We start from the raw sequence: 20,296 nt of genomic DNA, 5'->3' as shown, positions 1-20,296 counted from the left end.
CCACGGGAGGGTGCGATTTTTCTCAATATACGGTATATAAAAATAATAAAAGTGAATTACAGTGACACCGTTCACACGATCGCCATGAAACTTTGGGAAGATGTTTAGAATATTCCTGGGGAGGTTTCTGCATTAAAAAACATTTTCAAGTTCGCAGGGGTAGCGCCCCGGCAGGGCGCAATTTGTTTTTTTATACGATATATAAAAATAAAAGTAGATTTTGGTTTGACAGCGTTCACCCGATAGCCATGAGACTTTAGGGAGTTTATTAGAACACTCTAGGAAAGTGTTCTGTTAAAAAAAAAATTCTTAATTTCGTAAGGGCGCCGCCACGGGAGGGTGCGATTTTCCTCTATATACGGTATATAAAAATAATAAAAGTGAATCGCAGTGACACCGTTCATCCGATAGGCATGAAACTTTGGGGAGTTCATTATAAAACTCTAGGAAAGGGTTCTGTAAAAAAATCATCTTTAATTTTGCAAGGGCGGCGCCACGGGAGGGTGCGATTTTTCTCTATATACGGTATATAAAAATAAAAGTCGATTTTAGTGTGACACCGTTATCCGATAGCCATGAGACTTTGGGGGAGTTAATTAGAACAATTCAAAGAAGGGTTCGGTAAAAAAAAAATCCTTTTTAAATTTCGCAAGGGCGGCGCCACGGGAGGCTGCGATTCAGTGTTTCTTCCAGACTTTTTTCTCCGGGGGGGCACTTGAAATCTTCGGGGGGCGGTAAACTTTCTTCGGGGGGGCGGACACTGTTAAAAGTATATATTTTCTATATAAATTATATAAATTTCATTTCGTTCGGGGGGGGTGGTAAAAAATTTTCGGGGGGGGGGGGGGCTTCGCCCCCCCCGAAGGGATGCCTGGAAGAAACTCTGCTGCGATTTTTTTCTCTATATACGGTTTATAAATATAAAAGTCTATTTCGGTTCGCACCGTTCATCCGTGTACCATGAAACTTTGGGGAGATGTTTAGATCACTCAATAGTAAGGTTCTGCAAAAAAAATATATTGTTTAATATTGCAAGGGCGGCGCCCTCCGGGGGGGGGGAGCGATTTTTTTTCCTCTATACACGGTATATAAAAAATAAAACTCGGATGCGGTTCATCCGAGTGCCATAAAACTTTAGGGAGTAGATGAGAATACTCCCGAGAATATTTCTGCGAAAAAGAAAACTAACATTTCTTATGGGCGGCGCCATATAGGGTACAACTTTCGTCAATACACGGTTTGGCGCCCAGAGTTTTAGAGCGACTATGTTGGCACTTAGCATCCGTTAATCGAGCGTCCCGCATTGCGAGAAAGGGGTACTATAATATTCAGCGGTAAAACTACAACACGCTTCTAAAAATAACTTTGTAACGCGAGGAAATCCTTCAGTGCAGTTTCGTCACCTTGCCAAAGAAGGAAAAAAATAACTTTTTGAATATGAGGAGCCTACTGTAGAGTTTCGTCACTTTGCGAATGATGCAATAAGCATCTACTATTAGACAAGCCAGTCAAAAAGTGAGATCGAGCTTCTAATAATAGACCATTAGTAACGCTAGCATATTGCATCAGTCACACTGATGTTTAAAACACGTTAAATACTTTTTTACGTGTTAAAGAAAAAAATCCTGTTCATTTGTGTCACTTTAGCGAATGACGAAATCTGCATCATTATTAATAGGATGCTATTTTGACGATGGCGCCTGTTAGTTTAAGGAGCCAGGGGTCGTACGCTGCGCCTATGCGGTAGTGTAATCGGGGGGGGGGGGGGGGGGCTCTGAGAGCGCCCCTGTGCGTCTCTGACACATGGGCGGTCACCGAAGTGTGTTCTAACATTATTTCGGTGAGTGATTAATGTACACTCAATGTTTACATGCGGTAGTGTAGGTAAACCTGTGTCCCGATATTTATGATTTAAGCGCAGGCATTGTTTACATTTAAATAACTCACTTTTAGAAAAGACGGTCACGCGTCTAAGAACATATAATTGGTAACGCGTTGCTGAAATCCTAATACATTTCGTCAAACTTACTTCTACCCCGCGGCAACGCGCGGGGGACGGGTACGCTAGTATATATATATATATATATATATATATATATATATATATATATATATATATATATATATATATATATATATATATATATATATATAAGAAAAACCTGAAACTCTACTTCACCTGCATTCATCGTCTAAAACGTGTACTTTAAAAATAAAATTGTTGATTTCTATACCTAATATTTCAAAGTGGCTAAGTTTATATAGAAAGTAAATTAAAATTTGATTTACATTAAAGCTGTAAAAACATCTTCTGTTTGGTTCCCGTTGTGTTTCGAACCCAGGCGTGGTAACCGTGACAGATCGGTTTGTAGGGGTCAGAGTAAACAGATGACTACAGCCTGTTGACAGAATCCACCACATATTTATTTCATACAATTTTGTCAAATTAATAAAAACATATTTCGCATTGTACAGAAATCACAGTTTGCTGCTTACAAGTATACTTTAAAGCATTAAGGGAGACAATCTACTTGTGCATGATAATTATCCTTAAAACTATGCATTTATAAAAATTTTAAGCACAAAATGGAGATTTTTTAAATAAGAAAACTAAAATAAAAATTGTTTTAATGTGGTTCTAGACTAGTTTATAAAATGCATGATTGCCAAAAATTTAAATTTAATACAATTTAAAAAGTACCACCTCTAACTATCTGAAATAATTTTAAAATCATGCTAAAATTTTATGATAATGCCGATGCTACACTTCACTACAGGGTCTGGCTACATACGGCGGCTTTCCAGATCCTTGCATAGATATTATTAGTTATTTTATTTTCAAACTCGAAACTAATATCATAATGTAAAGAAAAATAAAACAGAATTAAAACACTCATCAAAGAACAGTGAGAATAGTATATAGACAGCTGACAGCAGCTTGGGCACCAGGCTCAGCCCCACAGCCCCGTGGCAACAACCCCATGCTTGCCACAGCCCAAGTGCCGACTTTTTCGAATGTTTTTAAATGGGAATGTTATTTTATTCAGAATGCATATGTGTCAGTAATCATTAATTTGACCTGAGTGACGGTTTTTTTTTTTTTTTTTTTTTTTTTTTTTTTTTTTTTAAGATGTAAGCTTCCTATTGTTGAGCCGGGTACTGGACTATGGGTACGAGCCTACCCTGTGTTTAATGGGGTGGAAGATAAGCCTGGTGAGAACCAAAGGACAGAAGCGACCGATAAACTGTTATAAAACCGATATTCAAGCTAAATAGAAGAAGTTTGTCGTGTTGAGGGCTGCCTGGCTAGTGGCGGACACCCCCTTAGCCGGTGATATCCGTAAATGAAAGAAAAAAAAAAAGATAACAGCTTCTAAAGTAGATTGGGATAGTCCCATATAGTTATATTATTTGATTACTAAGTTTATTATTCTGGCGAAACATGTGTATGTTTTTTATGAATAAATATGATTTCTCATTTAAAGCTATTTATTTTAAATAACAAATCACAATTATTTACCTAGTCCTAATCAAATAATCAAATATTGAAATAAAAATGTTAGTGGCTCTTTAAAAACTGGGAAATGTTGAAAATTGTAACTTTTGGCTCTTCCGTCTCAAAAGGTTGCGGTAGTGTATTCCTCATAATTGAGCTCGTTCATCTAACACTTTTCTTACGGTCGTTTTTGCTTGTCTCCATGGTAAGCCACAATATCAATGTTGGGCTTCACTGCCGTAGATGGGGCAACAGTAGAGAGTAAAGCAAGCAGTCAAACGAAACAAAGTTGCACACCCTATTTAATGCTACTTCTTGTGCCATTTTATCTTCTCCGTGTAATTACCATACATACAATTTATGTTCATGTCTTTGAAACGGTATAAAACTACAAAATAAATTATTTTTATGTTAAATGTTTAAAATAAATATATTTAAGAAAATTAAAATTTTGTTGAATTACCGCTAGAGATAAAGCTGTTTGAAAGAAGATAAAAAGAAAACATCTCCAAAACATGCTTTGGACTGGAATCCCCAGGGAAACATGAGGGTGGGCCGGCCAAAGAAAACATGGAAAAGAACGGTTTAGGAAGAGGCGAAAACAGCTGGTCTCACATGGGCACAGATAAAGGGAGCAGCCCAAAACCGAGTCCGCTGGAGATGTGTGGTTGCAGCCCTTTGCTCCCCAGGGGCCACAAAGGAATGATGATGAAGCTCCTGTCTTGAGTGGGGTCAACTAGGTGAAAGGAAGAATATAGGACATGGGTCTCTTCCAGACTCAAACTTTCTTTTCAGCATACCCAAAACATATCTAAACTTTTCAATGATTGGCTGACACCTCCCAGCTGAAAATAATAGCCTTGCCCGTGTTAAACGAATTCTATGTTCTAGAAACAAGCAGGCTAGTGTTGTTATAATTCGGGTCATTTGGTCAGTAGTCTACATCCTGTATACTGGTAGGTGAAAATACCACTACTGTTATAGAAAGGAGAATAGTAATCAACATACATAGCGGTTGAGAGTAGCGCAAGCAAGTAAGAAAATAAATGTTACCTTATAGTGGTTCGATGAAAGTAGCACAAGTCAATTTGAAAAGAAAATGTACTTACTCTATAGGAGTGGTTGTAAGTAGCACAAGTCAATTTGAAAATAAATTGTACTTACCATATAGGGGTGGTTGTAAGTAGCACAAGTCAATTTGAAAATAAATTGTACTTACCATATAGGGGTGGTTGTAAGTAGCACAAGTCAATTTGAAAATAAATTGTACTTACCATATAGGGGTGGTTGTAAGTAGCACAAGTCAATTTGAAAATAAATGGTACTTACCATATAGGGGTGGTTGTAAGTAGCACAAGTCAATTTGAAAATAAATTGTACCTACCATATAGGGGTGGTTGTAAGTAACATAAGTAAAGTAGAGATCAAATATACTTACCATATATGGGTGGTTGTAAGTAACATAAGTAAAGTAGAGATCAAATATACTTACCATATATGGGTGGTTGTAAGTAACACTGGTAGTGTAAAAAAGAATTGGGGTAGAAATAACTCAAAGGTGGCAGAGGCCCAAAGTTTCGAGAAGAATTTGTCCAGAAGGTCAGCCTTGAATTGGTGCTCTTCATACCTGGTTCAGGAGAGATTACAGATTATTCACATTCATCAGAACGATATTACAATTATATTATTTGAATACCATTTTTAGAAAAATAGTAGATTATCAAGTGATTCTTCAGAATTAAAAAAAATTCTATCAATAGTATGCAATACGATAATCCTAAGATTATTATAGCTAATAACAAAAGTACTGAGAAACTACGTGGTTCCCATATCTATAACATGCGGACAATGTATAGATTTTGCTATTAGTTTATGGGTCATATACCTTTAACTTTCGGACAATGCATAGATTTGGCTATCAGTTTATTGGTCCCATACCTCTAAATTTCGGACAATGGATAGATTTGGCTATCAGTTTATTGGTCCCATACCTCTAAATTTCGGACAATGGATAGATTTGGCTATCAGTTTATTGGTCCCATACCTCTAACTTTCGGACAATGCATAGATTTGACTATCAATTTATTGGTCCCATACCTCTAACTTTCGGACAATGCATTGATTTGGCTATCAGTTTATGGGTACCATAGTCCCATACCTCTAACTTTCGGACAATGCATAGATTTGGCTATCAGTTTAAACGGCTCAGCGTTGGGCAGGTCCATGACTAGTCCGTGATGCTCCTTGTTCTTGCAGCAGTAGTTGATGGTCACCATCCTACCGCTGATGCTGATGTTGCCAATGTCTCCAGATGGGTGGGTCTCGTTGAGGGTCTGAAATTCTATCCCCCCTTCTTCAAAAACTGCAAGTTTAAAACACATTTTCATAAAACATTTACACAAAAACACATATTCATAATACCTGTTACACGAAAAACATATTTTCATAATACTTGTTACACAAAATCACATCTTACAATACATGTTACAAAAATCAACAACACCTTTTCATAATTCATTTACACAGAAATACATTTTCATGTAAAGTGTTACACAAAGACACATTTTCGTACTCCATGCTACTTAGAAAACATTTTCTTAGTATATTTTACAAAAACATATATTCATAGAAAGACAAAATACATACCATATTAAATCACTAACAGAAAAAACGCAACATTCGTGTTAGGTCTGATATATACACTTATGAAATATTTTGAAGTGTAATATAAGGTGATTAAAATGAAACGTTTTTCAATTATTTATTGAAGTATTAGCATTCCGGTTGAAGATGTTGTGTATATCATTTATTAATATACTCTTTCAACAACAGTAAGTGACTTTATTGATAGGTTATAGCTGCAAAGAAATGTATCAATTTTTTAAAAACTATTTATTAGACTTTTATTAGACTGTACTGTTAGACATAGACTATTTATGCTATTGGTGCTATTTTATTCTTCAAGATTTAATATTGCTAATCTTATCGCACTTAATTATTTTGAATTTTGCAGCAAATTTTCATCATTTAACATTAGAAAAAGGTGTGTATTTTTACGAAAGAGCTCTTTCTCTCTCTCTCTCTCTCACCCTCTCTCTCTCTCTCTCTCCCTATCTCTCTGCACCCTCTTTTTCATAAATCCCATCCCAGCAGTCAAATAAAAAAAAGTTGAATTACTTTCCCTACTTTGCAACCCATCGTATTGAAAAGGCAGTATTGTAAAAAAATCTTTAAAAGACAATGCTGTTTCTACTTTAAGGCTAAATGTGTAGAGTTATCTCCCTCACACAATGCTGATTGATGGCTTGAGAAAGCAGTACTGTCCCTACTCCATCTATTTAACTAGGTTGAAAATGTAGAGCTACCTCCTCCACAATGCTGAATCATGGCTAGCCAAAGCAGTACAGTCCCCTTCACCATCTCTGGAATTAGGCTGAAAATGTAGAGTTTCCCCCGCCCCCTGATTTAAGGCTGGACAAATCAGAACTATCCCTTACCCCATTGCAGCACACACCCCTTCCAACACAGCGGCCAAATAAAAAGTTGAGAGTTACCTCCCCCACACGGCTGCCCCAGGGGTCTGACGAAGCAGAACTGCCCCCCTAGGGGCCAGGTCTTCCAGTTGACGTCTCCAGGGTTAGCCGGGCTCGACTTTTTACACAGAGGGAGGTACAGGGTCTTGTTGGTCACGTGGTACCGTTCAGGTGTATCTTCCTGGTAGGCGCCCAGGTTGCCAGATAACGGCAGCATTGCTGGCGTGGGTTCAAATCCAGACGGGCAAGACGTATTTCCGTAGATAATGATTTGGGTGTCAGGCCAAGATATATCCTTTGCCGCTGAAAATGACATATACAAATTTTTAGAGGTTAAGAGCGTACATTTTTATTTTATAAAACACGATACCAAAAAAAAAATATAGATGTAATTGGGATTAGCTGATTATGAGTTTTTTGATGTAAATGAAGACCATAGAATTTTTAACGCAGAGGAGTCGCGAGAGGGGGGGGGGGCGTGGTTACGGACCGCACCAGATGACACCATTTAGGGGGTAACGGCAAAAATAGCTACATATATATAGACAAAAATGATCATTCCAATCAAAAGTGTGTGTGTGGGGAGGGGGAGAGTTAACACCATGGTGTAAACCTGCAAAAGATATAGAAAGCAACACTACATCCTGTTGTATATGTAACCGACTATAGATGATGATCGTTAGAGGGTATATATATTTATATATATATATATATATATATATATATATATATATATATATATATATATATATATGGTTATAAAATATAGATTTTTTTCTTGGGAGGGGTGACACCATTGGGTGCCGCACCGAGTGACCCCCTACCTAACGACGCAACTGCTTATAAGTATACATGAAGTTAATGATATTAAATATTATAAAATGATATCTATATATATAAAGCAAAGTGGTCAGGTGCCCGATAGGGCACTTACCGGCGCCGCAGGCGCGTCAAATTTGGCACGATGCCTTGGGGCGATTGAATACGAGGGCCGGTGACGGTTGGCCGAAAAGTCTACGGAGAGGGGGTCAAAACTGACCTCGACTGACCGGCGCCTTATATGGGCTTTATTACGAAAAAAAAATTCTTCCGTCGACCCCCCCTTGAAATTTTGTGAGGTGTTAGGAGAACGCCTTGGGGTGTCACAAAAAACTCGGCATATCTGGGAAAACTTCGTAAAGGGGTCAAAACTGACCAGTTGTATTTACCTATATAATATTTGTATTTTATGGGAAAAACAGAGGGTAATTTAACGGATTTTAGGGCACTAACCCCTCTTTACATCTAGCTAATTTTTGGCATGCTTATAGGTAAATGGCTTGGCCGTAGGGCAGACCTGTCGGTTTCACTCAAAGCCCTCGACGAGGGCTAAAAAGTAACCGCGAGTGAAATTCTCTTTATATGAGCTCTATTACGAAAAAAAAATTCCTCCGACGACCCCCCTTGATATTTTGTGAGGTGGTAGAAGAATGCCTAGGGGTGTCACAAAAAACTCGGCATATCTGGGAAAACTTCGTAAAGGGGTCAAAACTGACCAGTTGTATTTCCCTATATAATCTTGCTATTTTATGGGAAAAACAGAGGATCATTTCAACGCAGACTCTAGGGTACTTAAACTTAGTATATCTGGCTAATTTTTTGCACACTCTTTGGTCAATGGCTTGACCTTTAGGGAAAACTGACGGTTTCACTCAAAGCCGTCGACGAGGGCTAAAAAGTGACCGCAAGTGAAATTCTCTAAATATGAGCTCTATTACGAAAAAAAAATTCCTCCGACGACCCCCCTTGATATTTGTGAGGTGGTAGAAGAATGCCTAGGGGTGTCACAAAAAACTCGGCATATCTGGGAAAACTTCGTAAAAGGGTCAAAACTGACCAGCTGTATTTCCCTATATAATCTTTGTATTTTATGGGGAAAACAGAGGGTCATTTCAAAACGGATTTTAGGGCACTTACCCTCGTTACATCTGGCTAAGTTTTGGCATGCTTATAGGTAAATGGCTTGGCCGTAGGGCAGACCTATCGGTTTCAATCAAAGCCCTCGACGAGGACTAAAAAGTGACCGCGAGTGAAATTCTCTTTATATGACCTCTATTACGAAAAATAATTTCCTCCGCCGACCCCCCTTGATATTTTGTGAGGTGGTAGGAGAACGCCTTGGGGTGTCATAAAAAAACTCGCCATGTCCGGGAAAATTCGTTAAATGGGTCAAAACTGACCAGTCGTATTTCCCTATATAATCTTTGTATTTTATGGGGAAAAAAACAGGGTAATTTCTACACAAATTTTAGGGTACTAACTCTTTGTATAACTGGCTAATTTTTTGCATACACCTCTATAGTTGACTGGGCCGTATGGAAAAACTGTTGGTCAGCATCAAAGCCCTCGAAGAGGGCTAAAAATGACTGCGATTGAAATTCTCATTATACGAGATTTGGTAATTTGGTCTATGAACAGGGGCGGTAACTTTTTGATGTAACAATTTTCAAATATTTTGTATACTCTTTTAAGAAAAAACAAAAATCATAATGTATATAAGTAAATGTCATCGTTGGCTTGTATAGATGCAAAATAATTAGATATTATAATTGTAAATGTTGAACACACATAGTACACGAATAAGTATACATGGCGATCACATTATGATGCACAAACGTGGTGTTTGATAACTTCAATTATAATGGTATGAATCAGTCGTAACTCACGTCCATCAATGTGTGTCCTACAATTGGTGTTGTAATCCAACTCATCCGGACAGACACAGCGACACCGTCCATTGATCAACGTGTGGTAGCCTGGGCCACAGTCCGTCTGGTCGTTGTTGCAGAATAGTTCTACGGGAAGAATAAAACAAAATATGTTAATTGTAGTATAAATCATCAAGAACAAATCTAGAAAAATCACAATTTCTCTGTTTAAAAATTTTTGTATGATAACAATTTGGGATGGGCTAAACTAGAATGCAGTGTTTAAGAAAAATTAGCTTTAGATGATACACAATTAACTTTTTAATCTACCTTTACATTAATAAATATAAATTGACTGCCGAAATAAGATGTTTTATTTCCTACCGTTACATCGGTAAATAGAATTTAACTCCAGGAAAACGACATGCTCTTCAGAGAATTCTAAAGACGTGTGGAAAAAATCGTCTCTTATTGGGGTGTAGGTCTCAAGGCCGTCCAGACTCCAGGTCTGTTAAGAGTAGGACACGAATGGAAACTTGACAGTTGATATTTAAGTCAAGGTTTTTGGTTAACTGACCACATTACTGTGGAGAGTAGAGGAGGTATGGTACTGGTCAGTTGATACTTAAGTCAAGGTTTTGGTTTAACTGACCACATATTATGCACTAGACAGTGGTCATTTCATAACATAACTTACACGGGACTGTGGTCATTTCATAATATAATACACATCTGACAAAAGATAATATATGGGCTACTGGTCAGTTGATAAAGTATGAGTGAAGAGACTGTTTAGATGGCAACATATGATACACGGAGCAATTATTGTTAGTAGGCTGCAAATATTCATCAAATTCTGCTGGCAAATATTACGATATTTTGAGCACTGGCACAAAGTATATCCAACACGAAACAGCTGACATAACTGGAAAAATTACATAACCTGTATCCAGTACATATTTTGACAGTTAAATTGAGTCCAGTCAGTTAACAGTATTGATAAGATAAGTACTTTTGCTAGGCGGTAGCAACAGTCAGAAATTTTTTTTCAACTTTAAAATATAATATGTAAAAGAGATGTAAAACAATTTCTTACATAACACAAACAATTACATGTTCATAAAACAATTACTTTATTAATACGTGTGACATAGGTTGTTTATACTTGCGTTAGTGATTAAAGGACTGTAAACAAGACTTACATCTGAGCTATACATCATAGTAGAGGTGGGATCAAAGATGTTGTTGACTAAACTGTTCACGGTTATTTTTCTGTATGAGTACGCCAGCTCTGTCGATAACAACAATATATTTTATTTGCTACTACGATGCTGAAGGAAATTGTGAGTATACATATAATCTATATAACCAGTTGACACGTATACTTAATTGTGTTGGATGGGATCGCTTCCAAAATTAAAATTGAGAACGAAGAAGAAGAAGAATGATGTTTATGAATATATAATGTGTATGTTTTAAAGTACTGAACATCATGATTGAAAGTTTAACTACTCGTTGCCTCGGAAACCTTGAAACAAAACACGGTGCGTGATTTAACAACATACCGGGTTTGATATCCGCCTCATTGATAGACATGTACGAGTCACGGATCCGCCCCTGGTGGGTGTGGATGACGCCAAGCACGTGCAGCATCTCGTGCAGGTTGATGCCCTGGTGAGTACAGAATAGTTAACTCAACCTCTGAACCCAACCCTAAACCTAACATAGAAGTAGTAGCATAGGTTTTACTGGATGTAACATAACATGTGGAATAAAAAACACTCACAAAACCATTACAAGGGTAGACAGGCTGAGCACCTGGATACTTATCTTGGCCTTGTGAGGCTGAGCACCTGAGTTGTTTCAACAAGGACGATAATATATATATATATATATATATATATATATATATATATATATATATATATATATATATATATATATATATATATATATATATATATATATATATATATATATATATATATATATATATATATATATATATATATATATATATATATATATATATATATATGTATATATATATATAGATTTACATATATATATATACGTGTTTAATTTTAGAGCCAAGTATATTTGTACTGCCCCAATTTTAACTATGCAGTCATCGAACAGACCATTTCATATCTTACCCGTTTCCATCCCTAATGCTGACGTAAGAATTGGTCTTAAAGCCGTGATTGGTCAGCCAATGGGAGTCCGACTTGTTGTACGTGGCTGCCACGTCATGGAACATGACACACACGCGACTTGAAATGTAGTCCATCACCAAACGAAGTGACACCCTGTCGCCTGGGGTTCAAATCCATACAAGAGAATAAACAAAGCAATCTGCATCCAACAATCTAATTAGGTTGCACGTACTCGTAAGTTGACAATTATTCTATACAAGGTCAATGTAACCATCTTTTCCATCTCCTACTATCAGTAGCGTAGCGAGTGGCGGGGGGGGGGGGGAGGACATATGTCCCCGGGCGCCAACATTAGGGGGCGCCAAAATGGATTGGAAAAATAAAAATGAAAGCTTGAGGGGGGTGCAAATCGAAAGTTTAAGGGGGGGGGGTGCAAATCGAAATTTTGAGGGGAGGGGGTGCAAATCGAAAGTTTGTTCCCGGGCGCCGGGAAGGGTCGCTACGCCTCTGCCTACTATACACAAGTTTTGTATAGATAGCTGTGAGTTTCTTTTTTTAATCGCAATTTCCTCATTGTGTCTAATTATAAGCAGCTGAAAGAGGCAGAACTGTTATGGTGGACTCCCATAAACATTACTTTAAACCGACACAAGTGGAGCGAGCTTTCTGTGTCGGCTCCATGTGTTTTGGACACAAACGGAACACGATGATGCTTGTTTAACTAACCTGTGTATGATGATTCAATGACGTACGGTATGTCGTGTGGCCAGTTCTTGTCTGTGATGTTGTACGTGCTCCTCCTGACATGATCATCGCCCATATGGTTCACCCAGTCAGCCACAAATGGGGCGTTTGGTCTATAAGGTGTGTGGGATATGTGATGTTGTTAACGTTGTTGTATTTATCATATGCGGCTAATGGATAATAGTACTACAGTGTTATACTTGTCACATACGGCTAATATACATCAACCCTACAGTGTTATACTTTTGAAATACAATAAACTTAATATACAAATATACATTAGCACTACATTACAAATTGTGGACGTCGAAACGTGCCACTATAACAAACCTTGACGGAAATGTAATATTTATATAGTCCCTATATATATATACATATATATATATATATATATATATATATATATATATATATATATATATATATATATATATATATATATATATATATATATATATATATGTCTGTTTGTATACAGTTTATTAGATCGGACACCTGAAGCTATTGTACCATGTACGAGTCAAACTAGTAGGCCTAACTAAATAAATGTAATCAAACTAACCTGCTCATACGACGTGTAGAGAATTGCATTTCCTCAGCTTCGATCCGCGCAGTCGAACTCTGCAATAGAGAATGTACATATTGACAAAAGAAGCCTTAACAGTTGTCGTATTCAAGCGTCGAAATATTAAGTTAATTCTTGAATATTAAAGACTGTTAGCTAATGTAGCAAAAAAAAACAATTTAAAATTTTCACGGGAAATGCAAGTAAAATACGCTTAAATTTAATTTAAAAAAAGAAATGAAATACATTTATAAAAACTAAATTTATGTTTTAGTAAAAAATCTAACTAAAACTTTTTTTTCACACTGGCAAGCGGTTTATTAATATAACTACAACACTTAGAATATGAATGCTACCATTATACGAAGACCTTATATCGTGCATACATCACTTTAATATACATATACAAAACACTATGTAGAAGACAGAAAGATTTAAAGCCGTGCATAGGACATAATGACTATTAAGACGAAGTTAATGTCATTTAGACGACATATAGATTGCAAGTACATGAAACACTATGAAAACATGACGATGACATGCACATGACATCTTGATTATAACCATTCTCTAAATAAATCAAATATATGATTTTATAATATGTTTGCGGAATACTCGACATGAAAAAAAAATCATTGTTTTATTCAAGTAAAAATTGAGGTTAAATATTTTGACAAGGAAATGTGCGGAGCGTTTATTAGATAATGAATGACCCACTTACTTGGGCGCTTACGTAAATGACGCAGAACACAATATGTGAAATACACGCTTGAAGCAAAGATAAGGTTAACTTTGTAATTTTTACATCCATCTTCAGTTACATACAGTAAACACAGATTACCTCAGCTGTAAGAAACACAACTCTTGTTAATCTTTCAGTTGTTTTTTAACAAAAACAGAAATGACTACTATCAATGTGAAGCATACATTGCTAAAAAAAATGCACAAAAGATATTGCTTCATATATATATATATATATATATATATATATATATATATATATATATATATATATATATATATATATATATATATATATATATATATATATATATATAATGGTAGAACATATGATGTAGTTGTAATGCTACGGATATGAAATAATAGTTAATAGAGATAAGGTGAATGTCATGGAGAGGGGTTTGATTTTGATTAGGTACAGGTTTAGGAACCTATACATGACGTGGGGTAAGACAGGGATAGGTATTGGTATAATATGTACTCGAGAGTGGGTAAGTGCGCAAGGTGGTAATAGAGATGAGGTAATAGGTTGGGGGGGGGGGATTACAGGGAAGATGTACAGGTGGATAAGGTCCTTGACCAAGGTAAAGTATGTAACATTTCGGTAAAAAATATTTTTTTAGTATTACGCTTATTTATGGAATTCTTCAGACTTTAAAGGTTTAATATTATTAGCAATTCTTTTTATATCATTTAACATTATAATTAGTTATCGATAGCTTTTATTTTTATGGTAGATATTGAGTTATAGTTTGTGTGGAACATTCTGTATCACTTTCTTACATTTGTATTGTTTTCTTTCCTTTGAAGTCAATGTTACACTTTGCAATTGTTTACTATGACGGTCTAAAAATCTATATATTCTGAGGAATGGCAGTTGATTCGTAAGTTTAGTATTAGAATAACTTAAAATGTAAGCTCTTCAGGCTAGTGCATGTTAAAAAAAGGAATGTGAATAAATAAAAGAGGGATTAATTTAAGTATCTTACATACAATTTTTTAAAATTGTAAATTACTTTTATTTGTATTTGCTCATTCAAAATTATTACAAAAGATAAAACCTAGCTTTGCATTAAATTTGCACTCGCAAAAGAAGCTTTCATAGATTAAAACAATTCCTTAATCAACGTCAGCTCCGAAATTACTTACCAGCAGTGTTTATCTGTAATTATTTAAATAGAATTATGTATTCTGAAATCGAATGCTAAATTTCTTAATTAAGCCTTATCTATCTAAGATTAGACATTGATGCAATGTTCACCTTACTTCCGGTTCTTTATTAGTATGTATTTTAATTTTTTAATTTATTTTTAAGCTATAAAAATGAGTTTCTGGCTTACGGAGATGTTGCGTAAAGATGTACAATAGGAAGGAGCTGTTTAAAATGGAGGGGATAAAATATGTTGTTTTGTAAATAGACGTTATTTAAACATATCTAAATATTTAGCAATTTACTTTGCCGGTTTATAAAAATAAATCATATATTTTAAAAAATAATGACATTTTTTGGCTGACAAATTTTAACCATATAGGAGAAGGTAATAAACGGCGTATAAAGACTTAAAAATAAGTATAGATAACTATAAATGATAGCTTACGTCATACCTAATTAGGTCACATGATGAAATACAATCAGTGCTTGTTCACGTAAATGTTTGTGTCAATTATCTCCCTTGCCGTGAGAGTCACCTCCCTTAATTCAACCAGGTCGACTTTTCTGTTACATTGAATGCTGTAGCGCTAGTTCAACTGTTGTATGTCAGCCTTCACAAATTTCTACAGATAAGAAATGATCTGAGAGAACAACACCTGCTAGACAACACAAGCTAAACTTTTGCCGTATTACATGATTTACTACAGTCTTATAAACAACGATGTATAGACATGATTGAACCGTTAGAAGTTGACCTACACCTTTCAGTTACAATCGACTTATACATACATACATACATAAACATATATATATATATATATATATATATATATATATATATATATATATATATATATATATATATATACAAACTTGTATCTTTTGGCATATATAATTGGTGGTGGTCATCTACGAAAATATGTTTGACTATCAATTAAGCATAAGTGATATTTTAAAAAAAAATCGTGATTCACGTAAGAACTAGAAACAGAACAGTTTGAGCTAATCAAGGAAAATCGATGTACCTATTGTTTTGTATCTCTTAAAATCTTGGTGAAAATGTACTTTACTTTTTAAAAATTTTCCTGTTTCAATCTTCAGTTCATGAAAAGGTCATCGACGTTGCATTAATGTCCGCTCTTCTTAGTACGACACTAGCAAGAATAGACGTATTAACCTGTTGCAGGCGGCATGCAGCTTGAAGATTGGGAGTGGCTCGGATTCCAGCAGTGACTGGTCAATGTGACCAACAACACAAGAGATGCTCTAGTTGTCGGTCAAGGTCATCGGTGTCACATCGCACCCGTGTTATGTATAAAATGTGTTCAAAGATGTCGACAGGGCCAGGACTTAAGTTACTGATTATCTTAACTCTCAATCAAACCTCCAGGAAACACGCGTTACATAACGACGCCAATCTAAAACTAAAGACATTATCTGCTACACTCTCGGAAACAAACACAATGTTGGCGATCACCTCTTCAACATAGAAAGTTTATCATAGCTAGTCGTCAGGTGTATCGTTTGTGTCCGCAACTAACCCACCGGTGTTTCTTTCTGACAATTTTCTCCAATGAGGACGGGGCACTTTAAATTTTCGGTCGGAGAATGTGGGGGGGGGTACTAAATTTTCCGTGGGAGGGGGGCGGACACAGGTAAAGGTATACATTTTCAATATCTATTCTATTTCGTTCTGGGGGGGTGGTGGACGTTTTTCGGGGACTCCTGAATAAAAACTCTGCAACTCACTCGCCGGATACCCTCGGTACCAGCACCTGCTGTGGTGCCAGACGCCAGGTGTATCGTTTGTGCCGACTACCAACTCGTTATAACCTACAAAACATTGAAACACATATTTATATAATACAATGATTATGAAAACAAACTAAACAAAACAGAACGAGGCGACTGCACCGCCGACGATTTTCAGAAATAAGCTAAACTTTGTTACATATTTTATGAGCTATCAATGCATTTAGTGATAAATGCTAGTTTAATTAATTTTATGTACAGTGCATTAAAAAGCTTTATTACTATTTATAGATTTGTTTACATATATTCTATTTTCTGCCTTTTAAATGAAATAGCACCAAAATAAACGCCTCAACAAAAAAGAAAAAAAAGGCCAATGAAGACTTGGACGTGCACGGCGAAGAAGCAACTGACAGAGACAGGACTGTAATGGAGGACTGCAAGGGGGTGACCGACAAAAGTGGAGGGTGCTTCTTGTTGCAGTCCCATGGGTTTTAAGCACAACAACAAAAAAATCTGATGATGAATACTTTATTAATGGATAACTTTTTACACAAGATACGAATCGATCTTTAAACAACATAAACCCTCTGTATTTGGGTCAGTGTGGACTACACAGACAGTTATACAACTAACTGCAAGATGCGAATTGATCTGAAACTGGTGAGGCGACAATAAAATGTTCATTGTATTGATCACTCAAAGTTAAAACAAAAGCATGGCGTTCTATTTTTAGCGAAACTAATATTTTAACCAATAACATTTGACGTTTGAAAAATATATTTTTCTTTTCTTTGTTTTAAGTTTAGGTAAGCTCTAGATGGTATAATTAGAAACTATAGCTCAAGCCTTTTCTTGCGCGTGTATTTCAGCAGTGGAGCTTAAATGTATCGTTTCATCTATTCAGATGTCTATTAAAAAATCAGTCATAGATTATTCGTATGACACAAGCTTCACGCATCAGTGAACATAACGAAAACACGTGACGTATGACACACAAACCTAAAATCAACCCTTAGGTAATAAAATCAACTGTCACTCATACGTAAACATGGTTGACTGGGTCAAGGGAAACTGGTACACGTCACATATCTGGCTAGCTCTGCTGCTGTTTTAGACGTGAATTTAACAGTGGTGGTGGTAGTGGAGGGAGGAGGGCTTGTATCCCATCCCCGTGGAGCCCCAATGTACAAACTGTCACGTCGCTTGATGTCTAGCAATAAAATGAATTGATTACTTTTGGTTTTTTGAAATATCACACAATATGAAACAAACCTGCGACTATCTCAACCACACAGTACAACGCGCAACTAGTTTTATGGGTTTACAGGAATAAAGCTTTCGAATTAATATAAACGAAGAGGGCAACGTTTATAAATAGTTACAATTCGTACACAAATGGAGAAGTTTTTGCTTTAGCGAAATTAAGAAAGTAAAGGTGTATTTTAAGTCAGCGTTGCTGCAGTGTCGACAACGTTTTTTTTTAAAATTTGCTGCTGTTTTCGATGTAATGCTGAGTGTACAGCAACAAAAAATAGCCTCATCCATTAGACTTATACACGTTTTGCCTCTGATACTATTCAAGAGCGGAGACTAACCAACCTAAGATCGAACCATACAGTATAAGGAATGCCCAAACTGTCATACATAGAACCAAAGGTTACTGGGTCAAGGGAAATAATCGTTGTTGGTCACATCTGGCAAGCTTTGCTGCTGTGTTAGAAGTGAATTTAACCGGGGCTTGGCAAGGAGGATGTCATGGAGATTTCACCAAAGAAACACAGCAACTATTACTTCAAGCTTCCAGAACTGTGTCTACCTTTTGAAGAAACCTTATACTCATTTATGAAAATTTATCCATCTAACCAAAGTGGTTAACAATGTATCGAGTTCACACACACAAACAAACTAACGTACATACATACAGACATTCCAACATCTGCTGAGGTTAGAAATGACTTGATTCTTAAGTCTGTCTTTTAACTTTATGTGTTAAGACGACAAATAAAAAACAGCGTAGAATCCACTTGACTATTTTCGATGTTCATCTCAATGGTGATTTAAACAAAAATTTTAATTCAAATAAAAAACAAACAATTCAACAAAGATCTTTAATTATAGATCCACTCTGATTTATATATATATATATATATATATATATATATATATATATATATATATATATATATATATATATATATATATGATACATTTCTGGCTGTCAATTGCTTCTCAATCATCAAAAAGGTTATAATAATGTAGGTATTAAAAGGTAAACCTAATCGATCATCAATCGTTTGTCGAAAGCTGGCTGCACGCACTAGTGAATTCACCGAAATCTCCGCTTGATGTATGACACAGTAGTCTTAGATCGACCGATACGCATTGTCATAGATATAGAGCCAAGGGTGACTAGGTCAAGGAAAATAATCTTGAAATCACACACCTGCTGTGGTGTTTAAACAGAGCTTAGCAGCGGAGATATCCGAGGGAAAAGGGGATTTTAACCCTATCCTCCCTAAATAAAAGGGTCGTTTCGATATTTGTCTAATGTTTCAGCATTGAGTGTGTTATATCAACAACAAGTTTACTGTCTCTTATAGTCGTTGCAATATATATATATATATATATATATATATATATATATATATATATATATATATATATATGTATATATATATATATATATATATATATATATATATATATATATATATATATATATATATATATATATACAGTGGCGTAGCGAGGTCGGGTGTCACCCGGTGCGGCACTTAATTGGTGTCACCCCCCCCCCCCCCCCCAGAGGCGTTGCGACCCTTCCCGGGGACAAACTTTCAAGTTTTCGATTTGCACCCCCGCCCCTCAAGTTTTCGATTTGCACCCCCCCCCCCCCTTTCAAACTTTCGATTTGCACCCCCTCAAGTTTTTCTCTATATATTTTGCTATTTTTTGCCTTGGTGTCACCCCCCTAAATGCTGTCACCCGGTGCGGTCCGCACCCCCCGCACCCCCACTCGCTACGCCCCTGTATGTATATATATATATATATATATATATATATATATATATATATATATATATATATATTATTCTAACAAAAACTAATTAAAACATCTCCAAACACATGATGGTAATTTAGGTTTACGTTAGTGGAATGTTTAACTTGTAAATAATGAATAAATAAAAAAAAACATAGACACACTCTGATTATAAACAAATACAAAGCTATATTTATTGTCGTCCATTGTTTTTCGAACACAAACTTTGTTGTAAAAACTTGGGAATGGGAAAGTAAAACGAATTGATCAACCGTATGTTGAAAGGCAGAACGCAGCGGTGAATCTTACGACATGGCGAGGTTGTCACGTAATGTAGTACGCACCAACCTAAAATCAGCCCTTACAGTATAGGGAATATGCTGAAATGTCATATGTATAGAGCCAGGGTGACTAGGTCAAGGGAAA

General features: G+C 36.0%; 1 protein-coding gene across 1 annotated transcript in view; it reads right to left on the bottom strand.

The window, feature by feature from the left end:
• Positions 1-15,634, bottom strand: part of LOC131927899 (uncharacterized) — a 31,341-nt gene extending 15,707 nt beyond the window's left edge. The window contains exons 1-14 of the mRNA XM_059283769.1: positions 15,528-15,634; positions 13,903-14,027; positions 13,179-13,237; positions 12,599-12,729; positions 11,873-12,032; positions 11,503-11,569; positions 11,282-11,387; positions 10,919-11,007; positions 10,101-10,224; positions 9,735-9,863; positions 7,051-7,332; positions 5,655-5,858; positions 4,989-5,123; positions 2,290-2,399 (exon numbers count right to left, since the gene is read on the bottom strand). Coding sequence (XP_059139752.1) covers positions 2,290-2,399; positions 4,989-5,123; positions 5,655-5,858; positions 7,051-7,332; positions 9,735-9,863; positions 10,101-10,224; positions 10,919-11,007; positions 11,282-11,387; positions 11,503-11,569; positions 11,873-12,032; positions 12,599-12,729; positions 13,179-13,237; positions 13,903-13,992 — 1,686 coding nt within the window. The 5' untranslated portion in view covers positions 13,993-14,027; positions 15,528-15,634. The remainder of the gene's footprint in view (positions 1-2,289; positions 2,400-4,988; positions 5,124-5,654; positions 5,859-7,050; positions 7,333-9,734; positions 9,864-10,100; positions 10,225-10,918; positions 11,008-11,281; positions 11,388-11,502; positions 11,570-11,872; positions 12,033-12,598; positions 12,730-13,178; positions 13,238-13,902; positions 14,028-15,527) is intronic.
• Between the last annotated feature and the right edge of the window lie 4,662 nt (positions 15,635-20,296).

The sequence above is a fragment of the Physella acuta genome, unplaced genomic scaffold (genome assembly GCF_028476545.2).
Source record: "Physella acuta isolate Inbredline_101_S28 unplaced genomic scaffold, ASM2847654v3 ptg001445l, whole genome shotgun sequence".
Classification (NCBI taxonomy): domain Eukaryota; kingdom Metazoa; phylum Mollusca; class Gastropoda; family Physidae; genus Physella; species Physella acuta.
This window is presented reverse-complemented; position numbering and strand designations above follow the sequence as displayed.